The sequence below is a fragment of the Rhododendron vialii genome, chromosome 13a, assembly GCF_030253575.1.
Source record: "Rhododendron vialii isolate Sample 1 chromosome 13a, ASM3025357v1".
In the NCBI taxonomy this organism is placed as follows: Eukaryota; Viridiplantae; Streptophyta; class Magnoliopsida; order Ericales; family Ericaceae; genus Rhododendron; species Rhododendron vialii.
This window is the reverse complement of record NC_080569.1, coordinates 15862065-15886087: the sequence shown is the minus strand read 5'-3', so window position 1 is coordinate 15886087 and position 24023 is coordinate 15862065. Positions and strand designations below refer to the sequence as shown.

Below are 24023 nucleotides of genomic sequence, written 5' to 3'. Positions count from 1 at the left end.
ATTCATTTTTATAATGAGTACTACAACTTAGATGTAACACATCCAAAGTGGTTGAATTATTCGCATGCATCTTAGATATAATGTAAAGATGGCCGTGAAAGACTCCATTGGCTCAATGGAGCTCTTGCTAAAGGATACGAAGGAAAAATTTATCTTACAATGTGTCGCATCCAATCTGAAGAAATTAATGTTAAAGGTAAATACTTAAAAGCTGGATATAAATCACACTGTATAGAATTAAAATAATATAGCAATACCTTTATTTGTTATGTTTTGCCAAGATAGAATTTAAATAGTATAGCAATACCTTTTATTTGTGATGTTTTGCCAAGATAATGGGGTGCAAATGCTCACAGACTATGTTTCTCAATATTATGGACGCTCATACGCGTTTATTATTGTTGCTCCAAAGGCTGCGTGTCTTGACCATTGTGTCTTTGTTGTGACTTTCGTATTAAAAGTTGATTGGTGAAAAGGATGTTTGCATATTTTCAAAGGTAATAAATGATTAGACAGATTGTAGGTGTCATAAGTTGTCCTTTTTATTTCATTGTCATGCCCAGATTATACATAAATCACTTCACATTTTTAATCTTATTTATGTAGGAATGTCGATGACTGACAAAGGAACAATGGGGTCGTCATGATAAGAGCTTTGTTAAGATATTGAGAATCTCATAATGACATTTTATTTGTTACGTTAAGTTTTACAAATATATATTCAGTTTGACTTTATTTAATTTTTATTATGTGTGTTGGGTGATTTGTTGATTTTGGAAATTTTTGACCAGCTTGAATATTTTTTGCACCTCAATTTGTCCTGCGCATATACCAGTGCTCCCTTTGCTCATTGTTTGACCCGTGCCTTCAGGCACGAGCATTCGCTAGTCAAGTAATAGGTGACAAAAATAGTGACAAAATTCGTTTTCGTTGCAAATAGTACACATTAGCGTTTGTATCTATTCGATGCACGGGATAAAAAAAATACATTGTTCCGTGTATCGAACGGGTACAATGCTAGTTGATAAAAAATATGATTTAAAACTTTTTCCAGCCCCTTGATCTTTGATCGATATATGCACGCTAGCATTAATCTCATTCTATGTACTGAAAGACATATGCGCGTGCAAAATAATTTGGAGCATCACGTGACAATGTCCCAGGGGCATAGAATAATTTTGCCTCCATATTCAACCTCCACATCTCTCTCTCATTTTTTTTAAAAACTCAAAATTCTAGGAATTTAATTAGAATTGAGGGTTGAGAGGCTTTTGGCTTCAACTACATTTGCATATAGATTGATTGATTTTTGTTTTCGTGTACAAACGGGCACACCGTTAGTTGATCAAAAAAAGGTCAATGTGAATTTTTTATTGTCTCGTGCGTCGAACAGACACAACTGTAATTGATAAAAAAAAATTTAAAACTCATCAATATAGGTTTGTCTCATGTATTGAACGAACACAACTCTAACTGATAGAAAATATAACTTAGGGAAAAAAATATTGATATAGATTTTCAAGAAGACAAAAACTAAAAAGTATTATTTTTTATTTATCATTACTTATTTAATATACTTAACTCTACTCTTCCTCCTAAAGTCACTCCCAATCCCTCCCTATATTTCCCCCCGTTTCTCTCTGTCCCATTTTTTAAAAAAACAAATTCAAAATTCTAGAAATTTAGAATTGAGGGTTGAGAGGCTTTTGGTTTCAACTAGATTTCCATAGGATATAGATAGAAGATAGAAGATAGATAGATAGATTTGTGATGAAATTATAATTTCAGATAGAAGATAGATAGATAGATTCGTGACGAAATTATAATTTCGTCGCAAACCATTACATATTGGCAACGAATTTGCAATTTTCTCGCCGATTTTGTTACACAAATTTTTTTTCCGTCGGCAATCTACTCTCCATTTAATTGTTTGGTTTTATGGCTCTCTTAGAGTTTTCATTGAAAGCGGTAGAGCCAAAAATTAATTATGACTTTTAAGGATAAAATGTTTAGAAAAGTAAAATCTTTGCACTGGTTCAAACGAATTAAAAATTGGAGTACTTACTTTTTTTATCCATAATTCACTTAAAAAACAGTGGAGAAAAGAAACAAAAACCAAAAAGGTCCATCGGAAAATCACACGCCTACATTTTCCATTTTTTGGGTAAATAATATACATAATTTTTCCTCGTCTGTACTAACTAGGGGTGTTCAAGAAAATCGCTCGAACCGTAAAACCGATCCGATCCGGACCGAACCGTCCTATTTGGTCCGACTCTGCGGTTCTATGGTCAGGTTATGGTTCCGAAAAAATAAGAACCGTTAATTTTGGTTCGGTTACTGGTTTTCAATTAATGAAGTATGGTTAGAACCGAATCGGATTGTTTAAAACTAAGATAAATATAGAAATACATATGTGTGTAATTAAATATGTATTTGAATTTGGTAGGTTAATCTTTTCCTTGCTAAACTTAATTTATTTAAAGATGAAATCTCATTTGTTAGAAAAGCTTTTATTTTATTCTTTCTTTTCCTATTCTAGCAGATTATCTTCCTATTTTTTTAATTTTATGAGTTCATGTTTTGTGAATAAGTATTTGGATACTTATTGGATAGAACCATAACTGAACCAAAATCGGACCGGTCTTGCGGTTTGGTTCTGATTAGGTTCCATGCATATATTGGTTAGGTTCTGGTTCTCAATTTTCTAGAACCATTTGAAATGGTCCGATTTCTGATTTTCTAGAAAACCGGACCAATCCGGACGGTGTACACCCCTATTGCTAATCATTTATTAACTACCTTGCCTGCCTTTAATTTATCTTTGGTCTACTGCTAACGTACTTTTAGCTCCTTATTGTTCCTTTTTTTTTTTTTTTTTTAAGCTCCTTATTGTTTCTCTTTCCGTCAATTTTTTATCGCCAATTCCACGGACCACTGAGAGTGCTACTTGCACATATTTTTGTGCACATATCATACACACACATTTGTTGTGGGGCCCATATCAGGGTCCCACAAAATGATCCGAACCGCTCATTTTTTTAAAATTTTTTTGGAGGATTTCTATAAAAAATCAACTCTAACGGACATCGGTAAGAGCTTTTTCAGGAATCGTAGGGCAAAACAGAATGATTCGCCGTATGATTTCTAAGAAAGCCCTTACCGATATCCGGTAGAGTTGATTTTTTACAGAAACCCTCTAAAAAATATTTTAAAAAAGATGAGCGGTTTGGATCATTTTGTGGAATCCCGATATGGATCCCACAAAAATTTATGTGCATGATATGTGCACAAAAATCTGTGTGGGAATCATTACTGGTGTTATTAGCTTTAACTTATTAACTTTAACTTCACATTTGCAGAGCCTAAAGACCACACATAATTTCTATAATGAAATTCCCATAGACCAATGAAACGAAAAGAAAAGAATAAAAGAGCCATAGTAATCAATTTTTTACGAGTCAACTTATTCTTTCTTTCAAACCAAGTTTGAATATAGATGGATTTCGATTATTTCGCGACAATACCGAGCTATCATGTTAGGGGCCTCCAAAAAGAAAAAAAATAATCTTAATAGCTTCTACTTTTATTAATCAAAGGAATCGAAAAAAAATAAAAATAAAACAGAAGCAAATTAAAGTTTGTCATGTACTTTTTTTTAGGAAACAAAAAGACAAGAGGACTCTTATAAAAAAAAAAAAGGCAAATACTATGTTTTTGGAAAGCAGGATCACAAAAGGTATATATACTAAATATTTCCGTACTTTTATAAGAACTATGGCGTGACGTAGCCCAGTGGCAAATACCTTAAGGGGATTTTCCGTGTTTTAAACTTTTGAAGTTTGGCGATGAAATTTTTTTTCGTCGCCAATTAGCCAAATAGGCAATGAAAAAATTCGTTGCCAAAAGAAAAAATGAGGGACAAAATTTTTTTGTCGCAAATTAGGCCAAATAGGCAACGAAAAAATCTGTCGCCAAAATGAAATTAAAATGGGCGACAAGTTTTTCCGGTCATCAAGGTCTTTTGCGTCAAACATTCGGTGACGAAAGCTGACCCTTTGAGGAAGAAAATTTTTCGTCACCTCTTATATGTTTTCTTGTAGTGATTGTTAGTTCTTAATTATGCTTAATTGATATGATTAATACGTTTTTGTTCATTTACACTGAATTATTTATTTGCAGAAAAAAGACGACTACTTATGTTTTGGCCATTGAATTTAAAAAGCGCAAAGTTGATCCTTTTTGCAGAAAATTACCCGTGGGTCTAGAAAATCAAGACTCAATTTTTATTTATCTCTAAAGACAACCTCATATGAAGATTATCATTTTACCCTTAACTAAATATAATTTCACACTTTATTATCTTTTCAAGGTTTTCATCACCCCCTCCCACCTCCACCTCACGACTACTTCCGATCGGCGACCACTTTGGCCGGTGACTTATTCCGGTGAAATTTCACTACTTCAAAAAATTAGTGAAATTCACTATTTCTCAAATTTCACTAATTTCAGCGACCACTCCGGCCGATGACTTTTTCCGGCGACATTTCACTACTTCAGAAAAATTAGTGAAATTCACTACTTCTCAAATTTCACTGGTTTTCAAATTTTCTGGACTTCAAAATTCACTGAATCATTGGGCGTAGATTTTATCTAGTGAATTTCACTAATTTTAAAAAACTAATTTTCTACTTAAAAAAAAAAAAACGGCTTGCGAACCCCTCTGGTCGTGAATTTCACTACCTTTAGAATTTTTGAATTTCACTAGCTTTCCTCAATTCCAGAACACATGATGAGAAAACAAATGATCAGACGACAATCACTGAATTTTACTAATTCTATCAAATGATCAAAAAACTAGAACTTCATGAGATTATGAAAAAGATTAGCATCTATACGCTATTGCCTTAGTACGAACCAAAGTAGATCGGAGCCCCATGGTACAAACCAATGCAAATAAGACAAAAGGTCACATTTACCGTTTCCCATTTCCGCCGAATTCACCCTATCCCACCTCTCCACAAATAAATTTTTATTACATGCCAGAATCAATTTCTCGCCTCCGACGACCTCGATCTTCCTTTGGCCGGCGAGGCTCGTCTCCTCGTACCTCACGCCATCGAGCTGGTCCTACGGCCTGTCAGCATTCTCCTCACCGAGGTGGTCCCCTCACAACCTCATCAACTCGTCGATCGTGGAGACGTCGTGTGGTCCCTCGACACTGCCGTCTAGTCGGTTGCGTAGGGTCTCCATGCTCTGGTTCTTCTATGTCTTCTGTGGCTCACCGTCTGACGATCGACTATTTTCGCCAGAATATGAAGCGGACGGATGGACGGCGGCGGAGGAATCCGGTGGGTATTTCAGATCTGGTTCGAGCACGTGAGGAGTTGCTTCGAGGACAAGAAAAACGTAGGATGGAGCGGAGGATGGAGAAGACGGGTCTGTTGTGCGGGGTTAATCTCAAAAAAACTCAATCTCAATCCTTATGGGTACATTTTTCTTTTTGGGCTGGAGTGTGCGGGAAGAGGGGCTCCTAATTTGGACCGGCTAGTGAAAAGCCCATTTTTTGGGTGTCAAAACAAGCCCGTGATCGAACTAATTGAAGTGGTGAGCCCAGTATTACCAGCATGGAAATCCAAGACCAATAGCTTAATACAAATCCATTTGAGTGGAACTGGTCCTGGTCATTTCTAGGGCACGGATATCCAGAGATCGAGTTGGACTGAGACGACCACGACTGCGGCCGAAGATAAAGAAAAAAGCTTCGTTAGAACATCTCCAGCTTTTATCCATATTTTTTCTCAAATTTGAGTCAAATTTTGGGTAAAATTTTATTTTGGGTAGACACATCTCTAACCATCAAACCCAAATTTTACACATTTCCCTTTTCCTCTTTCTCTCTCTCTCTCTCTCTCTAACTAGCCGTTGGAGAAATGGGTAAGGCAAAAGTTGTCTCAGATTTGGGCAAAAAAATGGGTAAAACCCAAAATAGGGAAGGGTTTGGGTCAAAAATTCGAGAGAAATTTTTGTGATTTTTGCCCCATTTTTAAATTTGAGTCTTAAAATGGGTCAAAGCTGGAGATGCTCTTATGTCTCTAATGGATTCCAATGGTATGTTTATGTCTATGAGAGGCTAAATATTTTAATTTAGCGTTGAAGATGAAACCTTGTATTTAATTTTCATTCCACTTAACTTTTTCTATAACTTATAGTTTTATCCTTAATTACTTAAATTTTTTTCGCGTTTGTTAATTTTGTGTCTTACTTTTTTGGTTTTCCGAATCGAAAAAGTAAAAAAAAAGTTTACTTTTATTCAAATATTTTGAAAAATAATCACTTTTTATTATTCAACTTTTTTTACGTTATTTTCCAAAAATTTTGGGTTAAGGAAATTTTTTTTTTTACTTCTTCGAGATGAATCGGAAAACCAAAAAAGCGAGGCGTAAAACTAAACAATGCGAAATAAATTCAAATGAGGACAAAACTAAAATTTTTAGAAAAAACTTAAGTAGAATGGGGTTACACAGTACTCTTTATTGATTTTTTGAAAACTTTCTTTAATACTCTTTATTGATTTTTTTGAATACTTTGTTTATTCGAATTCTTTGTTTCATTTTAATTAAGTTGATAATTTTAGTTATGGATTCAATCATGTGTTTTTTTTTTCCTTCATAAAACCAAATACTACTAGTAATAGAAGAAATATTATTTATTAAAATTTTATCTTATAGCCTCCATCTCTTCCTCCACGTTCCAAACCGAGCCTTAAAATATCTCCAATAGCCTCAAGCCAATCTTAAGCAAATTGGCTAGAAAATTTGCTTTACTTTACTTGGTTCTCATTTTTGAGAAATTATTTTTCTCTCTACCCCTTTCTCAATAACTTTTTTTTATCTATTTCTATTCGGTCATTACCACAAAAATATTTTTGTTTCCTATTAGTGTGGTTCACTAGCCTTCACGTTTTGTGCATGTGGGACTTTACTATCAAATAAGCAAATCAAATAAGCAAATGAAGTGATATGGTTCATTACGATAACTAATTACAATTATAGATGAATAAAAACTCTTGATAAGAGACTTTGATAGATTAGGTGTTTTTTAATAATTATCTCTAAAGCTCTATTTTCTCCTCTATAAAAGGTAGAATAATCACACCTTATCTTTACGGGTTTTTCCATCAATTAAAGTTACTAGGGTATTCTAGAAAACTCTTTTCTCTCTTCTATAAAAGGTAGAATACTCACCCCGATTGATTCATCATTTAAAGTTACTAGGTATTATAAAAAAGTAGAAGTAAAGACAGAGAGAAGAAGGTGAGCCAAAAATTAAGAGGGTTTGTTCTTTCTAACTCGATGGCTAACAAAGGTAAATTCTGTTATATTTGTTTTCTGCATAATAGTTTTAATACAGATATAGATTTACAGTTGCCATGGCAACGGAACTATGGCAACGGAACAACTGCAATTTTTTTACTTTGGCTAGGCATCAAATAAATGCATCCCCAACAGCCTAGTCAAAGAAGAGAAAGTTATTGAAAACTCAGGCCAAAGCCCTAATTTTTCTTCACTTCCCCAAATCTGTCAGAGACAATTTGCGCAACTTTCACCGGAGATTTCACCGGCGTCGGATCTTACCCTATCCGGTCACCATAGTTTCTCCTCACTCTCTCCTTCATCTTCCTTTTGAAAGAAGAAAATCAAGAGCCACAAACAAACCCACTTCACCGCCACCACAATTCCCCCATCTCCGGCACCGTCACCGTCACCGCTCAACCTCCAGCAACCACCACCATCCGGAATCCACCGTCGTCGGTCTGGAACAAGGTTCCTTCAGAGAGAGAGAGAGAGAGAGAGAGAGGGAGAGGCTCAAAAACCTCGCCACACCAGGCGAGGTACTGTAGCGGAAGATAAACTGGCGACCTCCTCATTGAGGCTGCTGGGTCTGTGTTTTCCGGCAATTTCTCGCCACTTTGTCCGAGGATGAGCTTTGGTGAGGCTCCTGGAGATGCTCTTAAACAAACGTCGACCAGTAATTTTCCGACCCTAACAAAATACTAGTCCATTGGAGCACTCGAAACAAGGCATCCATATCCTTCCTCCATGGATAGTAGATCATAAAAAGTACTTGCTGAAAACAGCAAACATCAATAGGAAAAACATGACTCTGCTTCCACAGTGTCTGAGTCGCCGAATCCTCACTACTCCTTTGTCCTCAACTCCACCTCCCCATTACAACACAACAATCAGAACAGCAACAAGGAGGACGATGATACCCATATCAATCTGTTCACGCTTCCACCATATTCCTCCTCCAGCCCATCACTTCCTAGTTTTCAACTCTTCTGCAAAACCGACCTCCGATTGCTCCCCGTTCTCGCTCTGCATTTCTGGGTGTCGCTCAATTTCTAAAGCCACGGCGGCACCACCAGGTTTATACTCTCGTCACTAAATATTCTTGGGTATTTTTTGATCAGCTTCGAATTTTTTTGAAAAATGATTAGACAAAATGTTTGAAAGATCAATGATAAGGCCAATCCGTGTTGACCTGGTGGTCAAGACCGGGGGCGGGGGCAGGGATTGAACCAGAAATTCGTAAACGCAGGGGCATAACTATGAACGTGATTTTGAAATTTTAAGGTTCAGGAATCTAGTAGCTTGTTTAGTTTAGATTTTGAGGGAGATTTTTTTGGGTAATGAGTGGAGAGAAATAGAAAGATAAATGAGATGAATAATTCAAGAAAAATCTTATGGGAGACCATGCAAAGAGAGAAATTGGATTTTTAGACCCAAAACGAACACATTCTTAAATCATTTAAATAAACACCCAATACAAAATACAATTCTTAACAAACAAAAAATAAACTAATATTAATATAAAATAAAAAAAACAAAGCGGGGGCCAAGCCTCGGCCCCATAAGCCCTCAAGTAGATCTGTCTCCAACTTAGAGTATCTCCAATGGCATATCTAAAATTGGATATCCAAACATTGTCACCTCATATTTTGGTTATCCTTTTAAGAGTTGTTAAGATTAACAATTAGAAGTCCCATAATAGTCTATATTCCATGATAAAACTCATTTTTAGTAAAGAGAGATGGAGAGAGTTAGGAATAAATATAAGTGGGTGGGTCCATCGATAGGAATGGGATGAGAGAGGAGAGAGAAAGGAAAGAGAGAGAGTGTTGTCCCTGTTAAATTTGGTTATCCATGGAGAAAAGATTGCTAGTTTTGGTTATCTAAAGGCCAAAATTTGGTTATTGATTAAGGGGTTGCTAAGAGCAAGTTTACCGGTTGTTAGGTAAAAATGCTGGTAAAGCTAAACAGTGTACTTTTTTCATTTTATCTACTCACATCTCTTTCAACACTACACCAATACTATCTATTTAACCTATTTTCTATTAAAATATTATTACTTTTGTTTTTGTTTTTCTTTTCTGAGGAGGGAGGGAGGGAGGGAGGGAGGAACAATTAATAAAATAATAGACATATGGTGAATAGTGCTTAGGTATATTTACGTTTTCACTGTTCATAGATGGATTTTACCTAGGCTTTTATCTAATCTATTGTAATGCTTATTTGGGGGTGTTGCTTAGGTAAAATAGCTAAAAAGCTCTTTTACCTCTTCTCATAAACTTGCTCTAAGTTTGATTATATCATTGTGAGCCATATTTTGAACTAACATTGCGAACTTTAGAAATCTTTTAGTTTTGGTTATGCCATTAGGGGCACTCTATAAGGGTTTACTCCCTTAGGAGATGTCAGAATTTCTCATGTGCTATCAACCCCATTGGGGCCAGTCCAGAAGGAGCTTTGATTCGGCTTTAATTGGCTCCCCGCAAGTGGGCGGTGGGATTGGACCTCAGGATTGGTCGAGGTGTGCTTATGCTGGCCCGGACACCTGAGTTATCCAAAAAAAGAGAGAGCAAGGATTAGGCCCTTCAATTCTTTCATTAAAACTGGTTGCCAAAGGTTTATGAGATAAAGTTTGGATTTTGAAGAACAATTGGAGTGGTTCTTATGATCATATCAACTTTTAATGAAAGAAGAGAGTAATGGTTTGAGATATTACCTTACCCGTTTAGTTTTTTCTCATTCGTTTCTTAATTTTTCAAAGTTAATCATGGGTATGATGAAGAGAAAGAGACAAGTGATTCTAGCAAATTGAGGATTTTGAAGCAAAAGGTTGAGGGTCTTGAAATTAACTGCGATTCTTATGAACCTGGACAATACGAGGTCTTGGTTTGTCCCAAGGTAAGTTGCTTAATCTCATTACGTGGTTCATTTTAGCTAATTTTGCTGCCTAAAGTTTTGAATTTGTAAGTACCTTCTTGCTCAGAGTGAGAGCCAGTCAAGCCTTAGTTAAGTTAATCTCTACAATTGACAGGGACTAGTTTTGTGTGATATGTACTGTGTTTTGGTTGTCTCAAGTGTTTGTGCTATGTTATGAACATTATGGTTTTACACAACTCTGGACACAACTTTGTACACAAATGTGTCCGGAGCCATGCATATGAGCCCACATGCATCAAACGGCTCAAGATATGGTTGTGCTCTTTTTGGTGTATATAAATATGTATATTTTTCTGGTCATAAGTCACCTAGTGGGATTCTTTAAAACATTTTCCCCTATTGTTCACACTTCACAGTCATCTAGGGTGGGCATCTCTGATCTTTATCAAGATTGTTGTCGATCTTATGTGCATACTTTTGTTCATGGACTGGGCTTTAGTGCTTTCTCGATTTATATGCTGATAAATTTTTTAGTGTATCATTTTATTTTGAGTTCCCTTGAACGGTAAAAGATTTATAGTTGTCTTATATTTGGTAACTTTCAATTGTAGTGATCTAGTGCATATGACATGCATCTATTTCTAGTTGTTTCCGATAATGTTTATGGCTAAGGTCCCTTTTATGGGAGAGAAGCTTCTTGTGGTTAGCTAGTCATTGGGTTTTGAACACTTAAATGAGGATCTGATTTGTGACCTCTAAATTTACTTGACGCTAATATGTTGCGAATGACCAAAATGCATAAGCGTTGTTTGATGGGTTTCAAAATACCTTTATTTAGCGTTGCAAAAATCTTCACAGTATTCTTTGGTTGTTACTTTTTTGGAAGTTTCTGGTTCCCAGTTTTTTGCCTCAACATTGAACTTTATTTTTCGTTGAAGAGCTGAACCAAAGTTTTGATACATGAATACTGCAACATAATATAAATTACCAAGCTGTACTTTAATCAGTTGATGAGACACATGTCAGAGAAGTAAAGCCTGATAAGTGTGTACCTAACACCTCAGGTACGTCATCTGACTAACGGTTTTACTTCCATATTCAGCTTCTCAAGACGTGCAACCCCATCAATTGCCATAACTCATAACCTATTTGAAATCCATCGGCCTTATAAACTAAATTTGTACACACTACACACCTAAAAGGCTAAAACTTGTGTTGAAATCTTTCTTTTTATAACACAGTGCAAAGGTGGGCAATCATTGGACAGGGGTCTATCATTTCATATATCTGAAAATGGGTTCGCATACTGATATACTCTCTCTCTCTCTCTCTCTCTCTCTCTCTCTCTCTATATATATATATATATATATATATATATATATATATATATTATAATATGTTTCTGAATGCTTTCTATTTCTTCCATATTTTGTATTTACTTAGTTGTGGGGTATTGTAGAGATTTTGCAACGTGGAAGTGTTCCTTTGTTGAATGTGGCTGGGCAGGCCAGGTAATGCGATCTCTAATCGTACTGTTATCCTGTTTAAAGTTCTGAAAGTTGGAGGTCCTATTCCATAATAACAGTGGTGCCAGGTCCTTGCAGAGGATATTGCATCATGTAATAGAGTCAAAGTCAATTGCACTGGATTAATGACAATGGAGAGCCTGAGGCTAGTACCAGTAGGTGAAAAGGTACTAAAATGTTTGTTAAGATATACTTAAATGGTTATGATGCTAGTTTAAAGTTGGATTTCTAATCACACACAATGCATGTGCAAAGAATGGAAGCCTAGGGATAGTACCATTTAGGTGAAAAGGGCCTGAAATGGTTGTTTAGATGTCCATTATGATTGTGCATGGTAGTTTCAAGTTGAATTTCCATCCTCGCACACTGCATGTGCAATTAATGAATGGAACTAGTTTGTAAATAAACTTATTAAAGGGAAAATAAAAGAGAATAAGAATATTTATATAAATTTCTTACAAGTCCCAGCACAATCTGTTCGTTTGCATATAGTGTATATGTCTTTTTTATGTTGTACGGAAGTTTGTCTTCCCTAAGGAAAGAAAAGCTTCCTACCACCAACATCAGATGGAATTCTATTGTTTCTAAAGTGGATCCATTGGAGGCATGTCTCATGTGATCTTGTGAATTTAATGATAATTTCTACAAAATTGATGCCTTTATTTTACAATAATCCTTAGCACTCATCTGAATCAATGTTTGTAAGTATTTGATTGATTTTCCCAGTTAATTTGTTTGAGTACATGTTTGGGCTGCTTTAGTCAAGTATGGGCTGCTTTTGTGGTAGTATTTATGTTTTCTCTTTCACAAGTTGTTTACACTTTCTCTTTCACCAGTGGTATGGGGAAGAAGTGAACTGTGGAGTTAGTTGTCACGCCCCGTTTCGGAATAGCACCTCATCGGCCTATCCCGATATGACACGCGACAACAACCAGCTACTAGCAATTCCAAGAATAACTAAAAACTGAAGGTCAACAGCCACATTTTATTTACATCTCAAAATAATTGTCATTTACAAACTACAGCGGAAGTCTGTCAAATAAAATAAACTTTACATAACCAACAATTATCCAAAAAACTAAACTAGGCAAATATCATCTACGGGCCAGGAGACAAGACTCCCCACAGGCCTCAACCGCGCGCTCCTCGAGCGAGTCACAAAACGCAAAACGCGACCTGTAGTGGACACCGACCTATACCTGCAAAACTGGAACCCCAAACGAGTTCCAGGAGTGTATATGAGACATGGATGTTGTTCAATAGAAACAATAAATAAATCCCTCATCACCATTAATCAAGCATAGGTAATTAATCGACACGAAGTCTTTGAATCGACACGAAGTCAATATCTCGACACGAAGTCATAATTTCGGCATAAAGCCAACTAATCGACACGAAGTCAAGAGCACGACACTAAGTCCGGCTGTTGGCCGTTAATGCCCATCGACACGAAGTCACAGTCCAATATTACAAATTCAATCCAATTGAAGAACATCTATGATTTGAACACTCACCTCGGTCTCCAACAAAAAGAAAACCAACGCAGTCACTTCCTACGTGGAGCTGCGGTACTCGTTGTCGCCTCCGAACCTAACAAATATTCCGCACATATGAGCTCAAAGTTCAATTCCAAAAGCAAAGAAGTAAATAATCGTACCAAATACTACTACAAGCTTCAACACTCCTTTTCAACTAACTCTCAACAGTTCCAGCAAGCGTGTCAACAGTTTAGATCACATTACTAGCGAGTATGATCAGTTTAAATCATCTATTCACCAAGTTGTAGCACACACAGTCAATTTTTAGCATGCTCTACTCATTTTATGCACTTAAACACATATCACAACGCTTTGAGGCATGTTCTCAGGAAATTCAATAATTTCCAGCAACTATTGCAGAGTTACAGCACCTATAATTCTTATTTTCAGCATTCACTATCAATTCCTGCACGTAAAACATATTTCCTGCGCTTTCTAGTGATTTCCAGCAGTTATTTAAGCGATTTCAGCATCCAAACAGCAGTTTTCAGCAACCTGTTAACAGATTCAGCACCTCTAATTCATGTTTCCTGTACTTATCTTCAGTTTTAGCAACTTAAACCTAGTTTCAGCACTTATAGACTATTATTTCAGCACACGCAAGCAATTTCCAGCAATAACCACTTGGTTTAGGCACTTAAAACATCCATTATTCACAGTTTCCACAATAAAATTCCTGCAGGAACTCAACCAACAGCAACCTAGTTACCAAATTCAAGTCCTAACTTCCAATCGTTCTGCTTCTCATAAAAATTAACAGTTCCATAGAGAAAAACAACAAAGAATAGCCCTAATTAGTTGAACTCAATTGATATTAGAAACCCTAATAACTCAATCCATGAACGTAATAGATTTTGGATCAATACCCACAAAAATACAAGCATGAGTTAATTACCAAGTTAGGGTTTTCAATTTCCCCAGCCTTCTCTCTCCCTTGCCGACTCTCTCTCTCTCTCTCTTTCTCTCTCTCTGAAACGTAGAAGAGAAGTTCTCTGCTTTGGGTTTTCTTTTCTTTTTTTCAATAGATATGTATAACATATACACACATGGACCCTAGCACCTCATTTGTTTTAGACGTGCACACACAGCACATAAAGGTGTTTTTTTTAGTTTTATTACACCTACACCCCTATAGTTTATAAAAAGAACATTTAAGCACATAAAGTTAATAGGATGTTACATTAGCACTATTAGATTATGTGCATCGATAAAAAGAACTTTATAATTGTCTTCTAGATAGTTCCTCAAAGCATCTTAAATGATGTAAGATTAATGAATTTTCAAAACCATCTCACTCGTAGAACGCTGCTAACACAGGGATAAGGTAGGAGGAGGCATCTTTTTTGAAAGCTAACGCATTAGCTAGTTTGCTGGTCAAAAGAAAAAGTGAAGAAGAAGCATTAGCTAGTTCGATTTTTGTTTTTCGTGTTTGCTGATGGCGCAGTTCATACATCAATTGTCTTTACTCGTTACATGGACTCATTTCAGCTAATTTCATATTTCGCCGAGAGGAAGATTTCAGAGGATGTTTTGCAAAGGAATGCTGTTATGCAGATTTCTGGTAATCAGGTCAGCAGTTGATGCTTTATACTGGTCACCTTATGTGTACTGATACTCTTAGTCGTGTAATATTGTGTAAAATCCCAGCATCTCAATTGGTATTGGGACTATGGATTGGGTCTTCTTCATATTCTAATGCTTTCATCACATGTATGAATGGCGTGGTTGGTCTGTGTTACACGCATGATGCATCCTTGCACCTGAATTGCATTTGCTATTTCGTTTCTACTGTCAGTTTGTAACAGTCACTTCCTGCCAACGTGAATGGTTCTTGAATAAAGTGCTTTGCTATAACCCTGTGGATAGGAAACATATCATTTTAGCTTTCAGCTAAACAAATTGTTTCTAATCGCTCAACAGATTATTCGTAACCTTGGCCAATATGTGTTTGATCACTTCTAGATCAATGAGCCTCTAGAGTCAGCAGCATTTTCTGTTATCAATTTGCTTGATATGTGTGTGTTGAGATCACTTCTAATTTGATTTTCCTGCGTAGGAACATTATTGGTTCTCATACATATTGTTATATCATATACGTATGCAAGGAATATTTCTTTCTTTCTCCTTTTTGTCCATCTGACACTGAAATATTGTTTTTTCTTATTTACCCTCTATGGTAGAATGCTATTGCTTTTACCTACAGACGCAATGAAGTTCTTGTGACTTGCAAATACAGAAGCCTGGACAAAAAGTTTTGGCAGGTATTATGCTTAATAGTTGATTTCGAACATTTGTGTGATCAATTTACAGGAGCTGGTGTAGAAAGTCCAATAGATTGTTTGGGGAGCACCTTATGCTGTTTTTAATGCCTGTGGTGAAGAGAAATAGGATTTCTGATGGTCTCCATAGATTTAAGGATTTTTTAACTGTTGCATCAGGAGAAGCTCTGAGGGTCGCAGTAGTTATTCATGTTTTGTTATGGGTATGGTGTGACTCTGTGAGACTTCAAGTACATGTACCTGGGTTTGGCTTTCTAATATTGGTCTCACATGATATATTATGTGCTCAAGGCCCTTGAAATTTAAATGGTTAAACTTCTTTTAATTGTTGCCAAAATTGAATCATAAAATTTTAGTTTCCCTTATGCCCTTTGACTTGGTATGGTTTTCCATCTCCTGCCACTGTCAAAGGTTGCAGTTCTCAAGTTGTGGGGGTTTATGTTCCTGTCTTATTATCGGGTAACAGAACATGTTGGCCTTCGTAATTGTTTGGAATGTATGACTACATTGGATAACTAATACTCCCAAAAGTTTAAACTGTTGCAAAATGGGCCTAACAATGTATGGTAATATGCACCTTTCATGCGCCCTGTCTAGTACGTAGAGAGAAACAAACTAACTAGCTTGATCGAAGTGGACGAACACAAGAAGTTAATAGGACTTCAACCTAAGAACTCTTGAAACAAGAGCTCTGATACCTTGTTATACTATACCACCAATTGCCCCAAAAGATTGTACCCTTAATACATGAAGTCAATGACTCAACCACCGTATGTTGCGTAACACATAGTAGTAACATTATAGAGATGGCACAAGGAACAAATGGTTTTCAAAAAATGGACCGAACAATGTATATCAAGCTAACACGTTGTTACAACAATGTAGTGGTGGACAATGGAAAAAAGAATGTTAAGAAGTTTTGAGTCCCATAATAATATAAACCTCCAGCAAACGTTCAATTATATAACTTCGTATTTGATTTGTTGTTGTGGCTTTTTTCCAGTGTGATAGGATATGCAAGATATATAGTTGACCTGAATTTTGATTTCTCCTATTAATCTGCAGGAGAAGTGTAAAGAGAGGATATTTTATGGACTGGATGACATAAAGGGAGCAGATGAAATTATCATTGTGAGTGCTGTTACCACACAAGACTCATATGTTCTAGCTGCCTTTCAAAGATTCTCTTCTGGACTTCTTTAACTGTCATTCGTTCATTTTTTCATAGGTTGAAGGTGAAATAGATAAACTATCAATGGAAGAATCTGGCTTCCTTAATTGTGTTAGTGTTCCTGATGGTGCACCGGTGAAGGTGTCTGCTAAATTGCCATTGTTAGAAAAGGTAAAAGGTTTGACTTTACACAAGTTTTTACTGCCTCTTCTTGGGGTTCCGTTATCCTTAATGATGCATCTCTAGCTTCCATCTGTGTATTCTGTTTCTTGACCGACAGTGGAAAAACTATATTCTTGTGATTATACCTCGTATATTCTATTTCATATTCAGTTGCGTACTCAATATAGAAGTTTCTCTTCTTTCATTTTAAAACTGGGATCTCTAGTTCTGCTCATTCATTTACTTGTTTTTCCTGTATCTGTGTTGCTGATGTTAGGATTCTAGGTTTCAGTATCTGTGGAACTGCAAAGAGCACTTGGACAAGGTTGGTAGTCATCATATCAGCATTTTCATCAGAATCTCTCTTTTTTTCTTACAAGTACTTTCTTCTATTCAAGCTGAAACCAAACAAAACCATTAGTCCGAGAATCAAATCCAGGCTTTACAAACTAATCTCCTTAGGAGCGCTAACACAACCACCACCAACAAAGCATCAACCTATACAAGAACAAACAACTCAAACAAGATACAGAAAAAAGGTGTCTTTCTGAAAGACAGTTGGCACACATAGCTTTATTCACAATTGATGACTTCAAGCCTTTGGTTGAAATCAAGAAGTCCCTGTTTGTTATGGGTTTTGAGGGAGGTTTTTAAGAGTAATGAGTGGAGAGAGTAAATAAAATTTATTGCAGATTGTGCCCAGGGGATTTGAATCCGCCAAACGAACAAGGCTGTAATCTCTTATAGAGTTAATTGTTGCTGAAGCAAGTTGGTCTACCCTGTGATTTCTCTCCATCCAAATGAAATAGACAGCTGCAGCCAGAGAACTCTTCACAATTTGACTTTTAAACCCATCCCCTTTAGGCTCTGGCATTACCAATTTAGCAAATCTGTTGAACCACTAAAACTCCTTGCATTGAAGCTCCTGCACTACACAACATCCCACACATTTCTGGAGAAAGGGCAATTAAAAAACCAAATGGTAATGGGACTCCTTATCACTTCTGTACTAAGGAGTAAGGACACATCTCATCCAACATTCAACCCCAATGAATCAACCTATTTTCACAGAACCTGATCAAGCAGAGATAAGTCTTCTGATATTAAGGTTTTGTTTCAGGCATCTCGAATTATCCTGGCAACTGATGGGGACCCACCTGGCAATGCCTTGGCTGAAGAGCTTGCGCACCGTCTTGGAAGGGAAAGGTTACCACTTACAATGCATGAGCTGTTTTCCTTATTTGTAGAGAAACTTTTTAATCTGAACTTTTGCTCTAGTAACGACACTCACACCATACACTCCATCTGTGGCTCATAATTTTATTCATTAGCCCAAAAAAATACCGGAACATTCGGAAGCCTTGGCGGGGCCACAACTACCTACTATTGGCTTTAAACAGTCGGAATCGAGTAATATTAAAAAGTCGTAGTTCAAATACTTTGAGTATTTAAATGGTAGTCGGTAGGAAATCCTCACGGGCCCGGAAATTCTAGTAGTTACTCCCTCCATTCCTTTTTAAGTGGCCTGTATTCCATTTTGGATTGTTCCTAAATAAGTGTCCTTTCGTAAAGTTAGTGGGTAAAAGTTGGTATATTTTCTATTTTGCCCCTAAAAGTAGATTCTCTTTTGAAAAGTTGATGAGTAAAAATGTAATGATGATGTCTCCATAGAGGGTAAGTTTGGAATGTAATATTTTGGAGGTACAATTATGTTGACTCCTAAAACTGCGTGAAAGTCAAACTGGGACACTTAAAAAATGGACGGAGGGAGTATATGATAAGATACTTATTAGAAATCATTGTTTAAACAACTCTGACAAGCTTTCATCGTCCAGGTTGCCCAATCTGGTGACAAACCTCACAACACCTTATTAGTGCTTTGTATCTTCCGTTGTGATTTAGTTGTCCTTCTTTTGACTTGGTCTTAATAGGGCTTTGTATCTTGTGTGGTGATTTAGTTGTCCTCTTGATTTGGGAGATAATTTTTTTTTTTTGATTGGCAAGATTTGGGAGATCATTGATCAAATGTTGAGTCGTTGACAGTTATTTTCTGTAAATAATGATAATATGGCCTAGTTCTTTTGAATAATCTGAATGCTGTTATAATTTTGTTTATGCTGACCATTAGATGCTGGCGGGTACGTTGGCCGAAGAAAGGTGGATTCAGTTGTTACAAAGATGCAAATGAGGTACATACTTGTTTTACTTTCTTTCTATCTTGAGATGTTATTTGGCCTACTTTTTTTATCTCATGTTGCTGGGTATCCCTGTAGTCTATGATGCATGGACACGGATATGGACACTAACACGGACATAGGGACACAGGAATTCTAAAAAAACGGGGACACGGACACGGCGGGGGACATGCCACGTGTATATTTATTTATATATTTTTTTAATTTTTATCCAAATTTAAATGGCAAAATGTGGACAAAACGAAAATTCCATAGTTCCAATACCATTTAAACAAAACAAGACATCCATACGTTCAATACAACCCTATTGAAAAATTACAGTTTGACCCCAATTTTTTTTAAAAATTACAGTTTGACCCCACCGTGTCCTCATCGGTGTCCCGCCGTGTCCCCCTAAAAAATTTATATTCCCTCCGTCCCAAAATGGATGACAATTTTTGAAATTCGTGTTATTTTTCATCGCTTATATCTTTCAATCTATAATGTTTTTCATGAGTCTGAAAACTTTGTATAATAGAACTAATCGAGAACTATCAAACAAGATCCATATTGCATATTTTTTGAGATCTATATTGAAAGATATAAGGAATTGAAAGTGACATGGATATCAAAAATTGACATCCAATTTGGGACGGAGGGAGTATTAAATTATGGGATACGTGTCCCCGTGTCCAGACACTGCGAAACGTTGACCCCTAGAGGTGTCGGTGCTTCATAGCCTGTAGTTTATCCCTTAAAATTGCATAGGAAAATGCACCTAATATCAATTATTTCGAGCTGGCTGGTATTGGGATCCTCTCAAAGACCCCGAAATGACTCCAAGAACCCAGCCACCTATTTTATTGGATGTTCCGGCTGCTCTCTCCTCATCTGCTTTTTATTCTTTTGACTGCTGATTGGAAAGCTAAAAGATGCTTTTTTCAAGTCGTTTGACATGAAGGACCGTCCTGTCCCTGGACGGCTGGAGGGAGCTTACATCAAATAGATAACAGAACTTTGAAAGTTCTGAAAGGCTGCATAAATTTCATTTAGACAATACACAAAATTGTGGTATAATAGAAAGCAAAAGAAATCCTGAAACATTTGAAATATGTTTAGTTTCAGCATTTTGCTTCCGGAATTTCATTAATGTTTATATCTCAGGAACTAAAAAAATATAGGCAATTTAGCCAATTTTAGTGCTCGTACTTCATGAATCCAATTTTTCGAGAAATATGCCTTGGAGGTGGTACTCTGAGGTTTCATTTTTAGAAAAAACTAGTGTGGAAATTTCTACATGAGCTAGAGTGTTTTTTTCTTTCTTTCTCGTTTCAGGTAAAAATCTCGTAATGGAGCTGATTTATCTTTCCCTTTTCTCCAAATTGATAGCATTTACCATTCACAATTGGTTGCAAAATTCTCCGTTGGTTACTCAAGTTCTTTAGAAAGCTATACAAGTTTCTTCTGTACCATAAAACTTTAGCCTTTTTAACTCCTGCTGAATTCAATTCTTTCAATTTATGGCCGCCGGTTCTCATGAACTTGGGATCCGCTGCTTTGAGGGACGTAGTTCATAGTGCGGAGTTATATTCGATGCATAATTAGACCACCCGACATGAGGTATATATTAGAATTGTGTTTTGTGCAATATAATCAAGGATTTCATCCGTAGTCGAATGTAGGGTCATTTTGCACCAATATTATATAAGTGTAAACTGTGGATAGCTACAGCTATTTGGAAGCCACGGTTGTGGTCAACATCGGGTAATTAAACCTGTTACCAATGAGAAGTGAACGTGAAAACTCCAAGTTTACTGCTAGTTCCAGTAGTACCGCAAACCACCGGGCTGCCCGGGTGGGTTATATTAGATTAAGCCTTTCTGCACTCAAGCTGTATAGAATCTATGAGAGGGTACTGACAGAGAGTTTCACTCATTATTGGATTATTATTTGCAAAAGTATGCGTTTGCATATCTCTGAATCTTCTGGGTTTACAATGTCTGGTGATATGTATAATCTATAAATTCTATAAGCAAATGTAGTTGAGGCTCCTATTCCTCTAAACTCTCATTCCTAAATTTTCAGATTTTTGAACTTCTTTTATTATTATTATTATAAAAAAGCCCTCAGACCTTTTTTCCTTCTCACTGTTACACCTGTGCTATCCAATTTTTTAACTTCCCTATTTTAGTATTTTTCCTCTCCACTTTCCGTCAATCTTTGTGTCTGTAAATAATTCGTAACCGTAGTAATTGATGGTTAAACTATGAAAGCTTCCATTCTATTTTGGTACTGCTATGAAGTTAACTCACAATGATGCATGTGGTATGCGAGTCACTGAAAAATAAAATAGTGTAACCGTCCATGAATGGAGGTGTGTAATTAAGCATCTATTTTGGCGCTTCTTTTATTTTCCCTTTAACTTTTGGTTGAAAATAAATGATGTTGTCCCATGCATCGATCAGGAAAGACGCTAATGTTATCCTATTATCATGGGTCATCAAATCAATCGACTGGGATTGAAATTCTGGGTTTTGAAAGTGCCAAGAAATTTTTTTTTTGATCGGCAAAAGTAACATCCCATGGGAAGTGGACTCCAACCCTTTGGTTGGAAAGTATAGTCAAGTTGGGACAAAGTCAAACACACCTAAGGGACAAAGTCCTAAACACCCGTGGGCCAAGATTTGACCTACCGATGTAGAATATTATGTTTGGCCAAGGTGATCAAATGGTTTCTTTTCAAGTGCATCATATAAGGAAACATAGCATGGGTACATAGATAATATATGTAAATACTTACACATATATGTCATAAGTATGTACCCAAAGGGAGATGATAGATGTGCATAATACTTGTAATAATGCTGGATAGGGAAAACTTGCAAACTACATGAATGAAACGTAACGCAACTAAACTAACTAGGAGCTTAGATCCAAACATTCATCCACGCTTCTGTTTTCTTCTCTTAGTAAAACGTGTCAGTTCAAATCTCATGCCAAATAGTAGTTTTGGGGCATTGATGGCCCGAAAATGACCCCGACCCTAAGTCACATAAATCGCGTGAGCTAAGCTTGTGTGTACACAGTGGTGACTCCAGGAATTTGTGAACATGCTCATTCACAACCTTAAATATGATCAGTTACAATTTACTCAAGAAAACATCTATCCTAATATTAATAAATAAACTATTTCCTACAAAAGCTGGGTTGATCTTTCTATCTCTCTCGAAAAAAAAGATGGGTTTTACAATTTGTACGTACAATTAATTGAATAATTTTTTTTTGAAATTTGTGTAGACAAATGACCGAGAACAGAGATGGGAATGACCAAGAACAAAGCTCGACAACTCGTTTTGAAGGACAGTTTCAATTCCGTTCTGATAGTGTGCAATTTTTTTTTTTTTTGGTCCATTCTGGAATGATTGGAATTGTTCATTCTATAGAACTCCTTGATAAAGAATATCCATGCCAAAAATTGGTTTGAACGGGCTTCGTTCGGTATACGAACAAAATCGTGTTTGTACAAGGAAAAAAAAATGAACTCTTGAAGTTTCAAACCATATTTTGCTCGCGTTTTTTTCTCGCACAAACGTGATCCATTCATATAGCTAACGAAGTTTGATTGAACTAATTTTTTGCATGAAGTTCTACAAATGAATTATTCTGATCATTTTTTGAATTCTGAATGGACGCAAAAATATTGAAAACTGGAGGGGGATTGGACAATATCAAAGTTGGACGAAACTCAATCTTGTGTCGAATTAATGTACACCACAAAACTGTAAGCGACTGGGTTTAAACTGGATTCAAACTAACTAGTGTGATGAAATCGGAACAAGCCGTTTAGTTTATAGTGGCATGCCCGCTCGATGAAATTCATTGGGGTTAAAGAAATTCTGATTTGTTCTTTGCATGGGATGATTAGTTTGATTGAATCTCATGCGTTAGAGATCGTCTCGATCGATGGAGTTTTCTAAAATCCGTGGAGTTTAGAATAACCAGATTCATATATGTGTCAATCGGGTTATTGATTATTGATTGACACATATATGAATCCGGTTATTGGCTTACTGCTTGCCTGTGTCTTGTCTTTACTAGTGGAGAAATTATCAGGACAATTCAACACTAACTTATACGCCACATTCACTTGATACTCGTCATTGTCGTAGAAGTCGTTATTAACTTAGACCCACTCATTTGGACCAGAGTGCATGTTTTCTGTTCTTTTATACTCTAAAGTGATAAGGACCAGAGTTGTTAAAGAAGCCAAGTAAAATTTGACTTGATATGTACTATTTCCTCCGTTCTTTTTTTGGAGTCCAGTATTCTATTTTAGACTGTCCTTTAATAAGTATTTATTTTGTAAAGTTCGTGGGTAAAAGTTGATGAATTTTCCATTTTGCCCCTAAAGTAGATTCTATTTTGAAAAGTTATTGAGTAAAAATGTAATAATGATGTTTTCATAGAGGGTAAGGAGAGAAAGTGAAGGTAAAAATTGATGTGAAAGGTGTAATGATGATGTCTTTTTAATAAATTGAAATTACGAAGCATGAGAATTAAAAAGGAATTGAGGAATATGTAACAAGATTAGTTGTAAGTATTCTATAGTAAGGTAAAATATTGCTAATTAAAGACTCAGACATAAACATAAGGGGCTAATTATTCAGTGCTATGGCCAGAGCACTGTTACGTCGTGGTTTGCGACACTCCACCAGAACTATCACTACACATTGAGGTCGTATATACATGAATCTCACGTAAATGTGTAGTATTGGAATGATCCGGAGCACCACGTTGTTGTGCTCTGAGACTACTAAATATAATTACTAATGACTGACACGATATCCAATTGGAAATTGCTACTATATCAATCGTCTATATGTAAGGTTGGTTTTTTGTCTATCTATCTCTAAGATAAGAAACCTAAGATAAGAGTAAATG

The 24023-nt window shown here is 36.3% G+C and overlaps 1 protein-coding gene and 1 long non-coding RNA gene across 6 annotated transcripts; one reads left to right on the top strand and one right to left on the bottom strand.

The window, feature by feature from the left end:
- The first annotated feature begins 7490 nt into the window (after positions 1–7490).
- Positions 7491–21040, top strand: LOC131312987 (primase homolog protein-like). 5 transcript variants are annotated; one of them, XR_009196036.1, is made up of 13 exons: positions 7491–8431; positions 10117–10253; positions 11474–11529; positions 11692–11743; positions 11818–11925; positions 14785–14865; positions 15477–15557; positions 16641–16706; positions 16804–16917; positions 17194–17233; positions 18029–18114; positions 19037–19099; positions 20615–20691. XR_009196036.1 is itself a non-coding variant. In XM_058341024.1 (13 exons), the coding sequence occupies exons 1-13, from the start codon at positions 8161–8163 to the stop codon at positions 20685–20687; spliced, it is 1236 nt and encodes a 411-aa protein (XP_058197007.1). In that variant the 5' UTR covers positions 7492–8160; the 3' UTR covers positions 20688–21040. The 5 variants fall into 5 exon arrangements, 3 of the variants coding, with proteins under 3 accessions (XP_058197007.1, XP_058197010.1, XP_058197009.1); XM_058341024.1 differs by having other exon boundaries at positions 7492–8431; positions 17186–17233; positions 20615–21040; XM_058341026.1 differs by having other exon boundaries at positions 7494–8431; positions 11827–11925; positions 17186–17233; positions 20615–21040.
- LOC131312988 (uncharacterized) lies at positions 12724–14287 on the bottom strand. The gene is made up of 3 exons (XR_009196038.1): positions 14192–14287; positions 13273–13348; positions 12724–12965 (listed from the first exon to the last, which is right to left on the bottom strand). It is a non-coding gene; the product is annotated as an uncharacterized LOC131312988 (long non-coding RNA).
- Positions 21041–24023: the final 2983 nt, after the last annotated feature.

Coding starts and splice junctions, on each gene's coding strand:
- LOC131312987 (XM_058341024.1), top strand. CDS start 8,161: ATGACTCTGCTTCCACAGTGTCTGAGTCGCCGAATCCTCACTACTCCT. Junction 14,866..15,476: donor TGCAGATTTCTGGTAATCAG/GTCAGCAGTTGA, acceptor CCTCTATGGTAG/AATGCTATTGCTTTTACCTA. Junction 19,100..20,614: donor TACAAAGATGCAAATGAGGT/ACATACTTGTTT, acceptor ATGGCCGCCGGT/TCTCATGAACTTGGGATCCG.